Source organism: Rana temporaria, chromosome 1, assembly GCF_905171775.1.
Source record: "Rana temporaria chromosome 1, aRanTem1.1, whole genome shotgun sequence".
Lineage (NCBI taxonomy): Eukaryota > Metazoa > Chordata > Amphibia > Anura > Ranidae > Rana > Rana temporaria.
In genome coordinates this window covers 52,842,426-52,850,819 of record NC_053489.1, presented here as the reverse complement: position 1 = coordinate 52,850,819, position 8,394 = coordinate 52,842,426, and the positions used below count along the sequence as shown (strand labels likewise).

Genomic DNA, 8,394 nt, shown 5'->3' with positions numbered 1-8,394 from the left:
AAGATGGCCCCAGTCAATTTCTATTTTATAAAGTGTCTAAATGCTGTAACAACCTAACAAAACGGACCTTAGTTTACAGACTAACTTTACTAGAATACATTAAGCTTGTGTATTACAGGGGTATTTATATATAAAAAGTGAAATTGTGGCCAGAACTCCGCTTTAAATAAGCTTAATTTATGTTTTAAAATTACGTGACCTGATTATTTGTGTTTTTATTGTTTTGCAGGCAAATTGATGCTGAGAATGCTGTAATGTTCTAATTTGGAAACCCTGATTTTGGGACCTTGTGACAAACCGAAACTAAGAATTACTCACCGCCACTTCCTCCAACCCAGATTGCTGCTCTGCACTTACTGCATTGTTGATGGCTTGGTCCACTATTATCAAGTGTCAAGATGTGACTTCATCTATGCCTTAATCTAGATGTCGCCCTTTATGATTGATGTTGCCATCATTTACTTTTACTGAAGAAGAGCGAGCCATTGCCAATGTAAAGCGACTATTTCACATGATGGTATTGCTTTTGGCATTTCAGAATGCCCATCACTCAGGAGAATGCCGTGCTTCACCTGTCTCTTCTACGCCAATGGCTTCAGGACAACCCACGGGTGGACACCGGCGAACCCGACGCGGCCTTGTATCTATCTGCTGTTCAGAAACTCAAGGAGTACATCCAGCTAAATTTCTCTTTGGAAGAAATGGAACCGAGCTGCCACCAGGTTGTCCTAGACATGGAAATCTGCACAGTGTACCTCACCAGGAATGGCGACGATGACCTGATTCTAGGTCTGAATTTTGGAAATATTCCCATTTTTGGGCATTGTGGTGAAAAACGCCGCGGGGGTAAAAAGAGGAAGGTACAAAATGGGCCTGTGCTTGATGTTGGATGTATATGGATAACGGATTTGAAGAAGCAGAGTCCAGCGGCTAAGTCCGGCAAGATAAAACTGCGAGATGAGGTCCTGTCGATGAATGGACAACTGATGGTTGGCGTAGATGTTTCTGGTGCCAGGTAAAGCTCCTCCATTGGATATGCTTAAAACTGTCTGAATTATTATTTGCGGGTGGCTTTATAAATCTTATGCCCACCACACCACTTGGCCCTAAAGTAGTCTTTTCTTCATGGCTTGGCGTTGATAGTTCCTTTTTTGTTTTCTTTTTTTCTTTTTTTGTTTCAAAATATATTTAACTCTTTAAATGCTGCACTACTGTGCCGCAGTTGCTGAACTGCTCCATAGACTTGCCTGTAAGGCTTGCCAAATGCTACAGGCTCTTTATTTGTTGGCACGGCACGTCTTTAGGTGGTTGGGGGGGGGGGTGGAAAAACGTTGCTCAGCTGCCTGGTTTTACTTGCTTGAACAAATCTTTAAAGTAGAAGTTTTCATATTGGATAGAGCAAGGGAGTGTTTTTTAACCGTTTTTTTTCACCATCTCTTTTCCATTGCGGAGCTTTCCCTTCACTTCCTGTCAAACAGGAAGAGTGAGAAAATTGCTGCAAATGAAGGGAATCTCTTGTGGACCTCCCAGGTCACCAGAACTGGTGTCCCTATTGAAAGATTTCCCCTCCATTACTTTTCTGGGGACAACTCAAAATTAGAAATTTTTCTTTTACTTTCTCTTTCGATGATGGTAAACAGAACAAATAGAGAGGGTGAATCTCCCTAATGCGGGCGCAGACAGCAATAAAAGCCTGACAGGTCTTCTAATCCCTCTCCTCTCCATCCAAAACTTAAAAAAAGGTCCTGCCTTTTAGTTATCCTTTAACCATTTGCCAACTGCAATACGTATAGATATCGGCCATAACCCTAGTACTGATTTATTTTTCTCATGAACCAGGTCTTATGAGAAAGCTGCCACTCGCTGGTGTTTCTCAGTCTTACCGTTTCCACCGGTTCGGCTGAGAAACGATCCAGTGGTGCAGCCGACTGATCCAATATGCCATGGGTGCTCAAACTGGTGGTCCTCCAGCTGTTGCGGAACTAATAGTCCCATCATGCCTCTGCCTTTGAGAGCCATGCTTGTAACGGTCAGCCATTTGCAATGCTTCATGGGACTTGTAGTTCCACAACAGCTGGAGGGCCACAGGCTGAGCACCCATGCCATAGGCAATCGGAGTTAACAATTTGATCGACTCTATGGTCTTGGAGGACCGGAGCGCCGTCATGACCTTTCCTCCGGGCTGGAAGAGAGATGGAGAGATATTATATATATATATGTGTGTGTGTGTGTGTGTGTGTGTGTGTGTGTGTGTGTGTGTGTGTGTGTGTGTGTGTGTGTGTGTGTGTGTGTGTGTGTGTGTGTATATATTATTTGCTTTTAAAGGTAAAGAAAAGTTGTGGGGTCATCTTGACCCCAGATCTCTTTATAAAGAGGACCTGTTGTACTTATTTCTATTACAAGGGATGTTTAAATTCCTTGTAATAATAAAAGTGATAAAAAACAAAACAAAAGGCATAGTATAAAAAGTAAAATAAGTAACCAGCATTTTTATTTTTAAAGAGCCTTGATCCTTCTATGCTCCCACATATATGTAAGTCGCTCGCGCATATGTAAACTGTATTCCAACCACTCGTAAGGTACCGTTAGAGCGAGCGCAATAATTCTAGTGCTAGACCTCCTGTGTAACTCTAAACTGGTCATCTGTAAAGGCATTTAAAACGTTGCCTATGGAGATTTTTAAGTACTGTCGTTTGCCGCCATTCCACGAGTGTGCACAATTTAAACACGTGACATGTTTGGTATCTCTTTAGTCGGCGTAACATCTTTCACATTCTACAAAAAAATTGGTAACTTTTTGTTTTTTGTGTGCGTCTTTATTTTTTTTATTAAAGTGCATTTTTTCCCCCCAAAAAAATGCATTTGCAAAACTGCTGCGCAAATACTGTGCAACGTAAATAATTGCAACGATCGCCATTTTATTCCCTAGGGCCTCTGTAAAAAAAACAAAAAAACAACAAAAAAAAAAGAATTATTATATTTGGGGGGGGGGGGGGGTCTAATTCTCTAGCAAAATATATACATTTTAACACATTTGTTAACAAAAAGTGGCAGGAAAAGCCCTGGTCGGCAAGTGGTTAAAAGATATATATGTAAAGTTTAAAAAAAAAAAAAAAAAAAAAAAAATCATACTTGCCTCCTCTGTGCAGTTAGTTTTGCACAGAGTGGCCCTAATCCTCCTCCTTCTGGGGTCCCTCAGTAACGCGCCTGGCTTCTCCTCCTCTTTTTGAGTGCCCCGTTGGAGAGCCGCATCCCATGGGGACACTCATGCGGCACGCCCCCTTTGCCCTGCTGATGCGTCTATTGACGCAGACAGCAGGACTTGGCCCTGCCCCCTGGCCTCTGTGTCATAGGACTTGATTGACAGCAGCGAGAGCCAATGGCAGGTAAGTGTCCATATATTAAAAGTCAGAAGCTGCAGTATTTGTAGCTGCTGACTTAAAGCGGAGTTCCGCCTGGGGAATCTTTTTAACACCCTAAAACAAAAATTAAACATTTGTGTTCACTGACCATACATTTGACACTTATACACCAAAATGTCCTGCTGCACGCCGCTATGTCTGGTTTACATCCAGATACTGTGGGTGATATACCTCTGTATGCTCTTAAAGCTGAACGCTGGGATAAGCAAGCATTGTTAAATTACAAGAGTCGTGTGTGTGTGTGTGTGTGTGTGTGTGTGTGTGTGTGTGTTCTTCCCTGAATCTTGGTGTATTTCTACCGGATCTGTGCAGTGTGAGACTTTTCCTCTGTGCAGGAGATTCCTGTAATAAAGACCGGTCACTGCTGCTCTCTCCTTGTGCAGGGTGACTGGTATTGTCTCCGCCCACTCCTGTAGTTTCCTGCAGTGGGTGGGCCTGATGGGCTCCTCCCACAGCCCTGCTCTCTGCAAAGGCTATGTACAGCACAGAGATGGTAATAACTAGGTTTGCAAAGGCGTATTTGGTGGGATTTATAGCCTTCTTTTTTTTTTTTTTTTTTGATTTATTGACTGGACTTCACTCTTTAAACTTTTAGGGCCAGATTCACGTAGAATCGTAACGTCGTAGATACGTTACACCGCCGCAATTTTTCATCGCAAGTGCCTGATTCACCAAGCACTTGCGATGAAAACCTACGCCTCCGGCGCAAGGCGGGCCAATTCAAATGGGCGTGTGCCATTTAAATTAGGCGCGCGCCCGCGCCGGACCTACAGCGCATGCTCCGTTTCCTAACTCCCGCCGTGCTTTGCGCGCCGTGACGTAATTTTTTTGAACGGCGACGCGCATAGCGTACTTCCGTATTCCCGGACGGCTTACGCAAATGACGTTGATTTTTAAATTTCGACGCAGGGACGACGGCCATACTTTAATACACTTGCTGTCTAAAGTTAAGGCACCAAAAAAAAAAGTGTAACTTTGCGACGGGAAACTAGACTAGCGGCGACGTAGCGAACGCGAAAAACCGTGGTGGATCCGCCGCAACTCCTAATTTGCATACCCGATGCTGGTTTACGACGCAAACTCCCCCCAGCGGCGGCCGCAGTACTGCATCCTAAGATCCGACAGTGTAAAACAACTACACCTGTCGGATCTTCTGGCTATCTATGCGTCGCATAGATAGAAACAGATACGACGGCGTATCAGGAGAAACGCCGTTGTATCTCTGTTTCTATCAGGAGAAACGCCGTCGTATCTCTGTTTCTATCAGGAGAAACGCCGTCGTATCTCTGTTTCTATCAGGAGAAACGCCGTCGTATCTCTGTTTCTATCAGGAGAAACGCCGTCGTATCTCTGTTTCTATCAGGAGAAACGCCGTCGTATCTCATTTGTGAATCTGGCCCTTAGTTCTGATTAGAAATGTACTTTTTAAATACTGGACATTGTAAAGTCTTTACAACTGGTGTTCTGGGTCCCCCCCCAGAATTGTGATGACCACCCTGGCCCAGACGGAGAACGGCTGCTCATGTACCTGCTCTCGGCTCAACACTGAACTTGTGTTGCCTTTTTGATTATTGGGCACTTGCCACGCAGCTCGGGTCTGGCCGGCGGCCGGCCGGCAGGGAGAGGGTGGAAACCACCGCGCTAAATGAATAATAATGTGCAGACAATGGAGGGTCTATTCCTCCACATAGCTGGGCAATAAAAAGCCCTATAATTTGCTTTCCTGGGAAATAAATGAGTTACTGGCAATTTCGGTGAACATTATGTCAAGGTCTTAAAAAAAAGTAATGTGTGTTCATTAAAGATAAATTGGAGCCTATATTCTGTGATTTAATATAACGTAATGTGCTCTAGATACGGGGCGCTCTGTTCTGCCATCACACAGTCAGCAAAGTCCGGTCCTAATGCTAAATTCCACGCAGATTTATAAAGAAAACACAAAATTTGTGCAGTTATGTATTCAATAACAAATTATGAATTGTATTTTTAAGTGCAGACTGTAATTTTTTTATTTTTTATGCTGCCGTACATCTGTTAAAATAAAAAAAAAATCGTTTTTGCTGCAAGACTTTTCTTCCCACCTTCCCTGAATTTGACTTTGTATCAGTCTCCTATACAGCAGAACTTCATCTGGGGATGGGAGGTGCAATACTGGGGGCCAATCAGGTAGATGGATTGCACATATGCTGAGAAATGAAGGGAGCAGACAGATGCCATCTGCTGTTGCTTCCTTATTGCCCATTCACAGGCAGACAGGACTCTGATATGATGGGGGGTATCTTGTATAGGGGGCTGCTAATATATAGGGGGGACTCTGATATGATGGGGCACTATGTTGTATAGGGGGTCTATAATTTTGTTTAGGGCGGGGCTCCGATGTGATGGGGCACTCTTGTATAGGGAGGACTCTGATATCATGGGGCACTATCTTGTATAGGGGGTGTCTATACATAAGTGCTCCATCATATTAGAGTCCCCCCTATTAGAGACCCCCTATAAAAGATGATGCCCCATAATATCAGAGTCCCCTCTATACATCCAGAGGCCCCCTATACAAGATGGTGCCCCATCATATTGGAGTCCTCCCTATACATGAGCGCCCCATCACATCAGAGCCACCCCTATACATTAGAGGGGACTCTGATGTGATGGGGCACTACCTTGTATAGGGGGTCTCTAATATATAGGGAGGACTCTGATATGATTGATGGGGCACTCGTGTATAGGGGGCCTCGATGTTTAGAGGGCACTCTTGATATTATGGGACACTACCTTGTATAGGGGGGACTCTGATATGATGGGGCACTATCTTGTATAGAGGATCTCTAATATATAGGGAGGACTCTGATATGGGGCACTCATGTATAGGGGGGCCTCTGATGTATAGAGGGCACTCTTGATATTATGGGACACTATCGTGTATAGGGGGGACTCTGATGTATAGGGGGGACTCTGATATGATGGGACACTATCGTGTATAGGGGGGACTCTGATATGATGGGACACTATCGTGTATAGGGAGGACTCTGATATGATGGGACACTATCGTGTATAGGGGGGACTCTGATATTATGGGACACTATCTTGTATAGGGGGGCTCTGACATAAAAAGGTGACTCTTACATACACGTGCCTGATGAAGGGGTCTGAAACGTTGCTTCTGATTATTATTATTATTATTATTATTATTATGATGTGATTGTTGAATAAAGCTTTGGACCCGTTCTGGAGGTCCTCGGTGTACTGGTGACATACTTTCTGCTTCTTCTGTAAAAGGGGAGCTCTGGGGTAATGGGGGCACCTCCAGATCTGAAGATGGTTGTGTGCATCATCCCAGGCTCAGGTCTCCCATTGATAAGTGACTTTTTTTTTTACATTTTAGACCGGAGAACCTGGAGATTTTTACTTTTAAAGGGTGACACCACTGAAGTCCCTTTTTTTTTTTTTTTTTTGCTCCAATACATTTCCCAGATTCCAATATGCCTGACCTAGGGTGCCCACGTGTCCCGGATTGCCCGGGACTGTCCCGCAATTGACATGTCTGTCCCGGATCCCGGGCACCTTCATTCTGGGACAATACAGTGTCCCGGAATAAAATGGAGGACACAGTCACCCCCTACTAACTACATTTCCGGAACTGGTTGCTAGGGCCAGCGCTGCCTGGTGTCTTGCAACCAGTGACAATTTACTCTCAGACAGTGAGACCAGGAGAGAGGCCTGTGCCTAGTGCAGCACTGCTGTCCCCCACCTACCTCGGCACCTCCTCCTTCTCCGGCACCCAGCGGCAAGCAGCAGGGACTGGTGTGACCTTCACTCTCCAGATAGTGACGCCACTCCTTTCCTTCAATGCATGTGGCTCATGCAGAGGGGGTGACAGCAGCACTGCATCTGGTGGCAGGCTAGGGGTGGCAAGCGGCACTGCATCTGGTGGCAGGCTATGGGTGGCAAGCGGCACTGCATTTGACGGCAGGCTATGGGTGGCAAGCGGCACTGCATCTGACGGCAAGTGGTACATATTCAGCTGACAAATAACCCACCGCCAAATTCCCCATAAACCCCGGGGCTACGTTTCCCCCCTGCCCCCCCCTCATCTTTTTTTTTTTTTGAGGAAGGTGAGCGAGGGGGGGGTGTCCCTGAATGGCAGTTTGGAAATGTGGTCACCCTAGCCTGACCATCTGTCACCAGGACAGGAAGTGAGGAGAAATCTCCCCACCAGACAGACTGCAGATCTAATAAAAAGAAACCTTTAGGATGGAGTTGCACTTTATTGTGGGCCGTGTCTCTGATCCTCTATCCACGCTCGGTGTCGGCGCGGTGCTGGATTTCAGGGGATGTAAACAGCGCAGATAACAATCCTGGGAATTCCAACTGTTCTCAGCACTATTTTGTCCTGTGTGACCCTGAGAAGTTTCCTGAGCCGGGGGTTTTATAAACAGATTTTTTGTTCCTGCCCTGACCACAAAGGCTGGCTCTTGATACGTGGCACCCGTGTAATGACAGTGTTTAGAGAGCGCCAGCACAGCGGCCGGTGTGGGGTGATAAAGTCACAGCAGATGTCAGATTTCCGAGATCAGTGGTGTGTGTGATCCGGGGGGGGGGGGGGGGGACACTCCGCATTCAATACTCCTATACATGGGTATAGCAGATATACTGAGCTGAATTACTCCTTATACAAAGGTAATCATTGAAGTGTTGTCATAAAATCAATACATACTGCTGTCAGTACCCATAGACTCCCGTACTGCAAAATCATTTATAGATCTACACTACAGTGTTATAAAGTATATGTGAACCCTCACCTTGTAAAACAATCCATTCGGTATAAAATGGAAATGAAAGCCAAAACATTTGTGTAAAGCATGGGCGTAAAAATAATAAATATTGTAAAAAGAACAATAATTAAAAATACTAAAAATTAAAAACGCCAACACTGTCTCCTGTCCTACTGACACAGTCCTCTGCCTCACTGACA

The 8,394-nt window shown here is 45.1% G+C and overlaps 1 protein-coding gene across 1 annotated transcript in view; it reads left to right on the top strand.

Moving 5' to 3' along the window:
• Positions 1–231: 231 nt before the first annotated feature.
• Positions 232–8,394, top strand: part of PDZD2 (PDZ domain containing 2) — a 416,595-nt gene continuing 408,432 nt past the window's right edge. Inside the window, exon 1 of the mRNA XM_040337921.1 lies at positions 232–1,015. Coding sequence (XP_040193855.1) covers positions 540–1,015 — 476 coding nt within the window. The 5' untranslated portion in view covers positions 232–539. The remainder of the gene's footprint in view (positions 1,016–8,394) is intronic.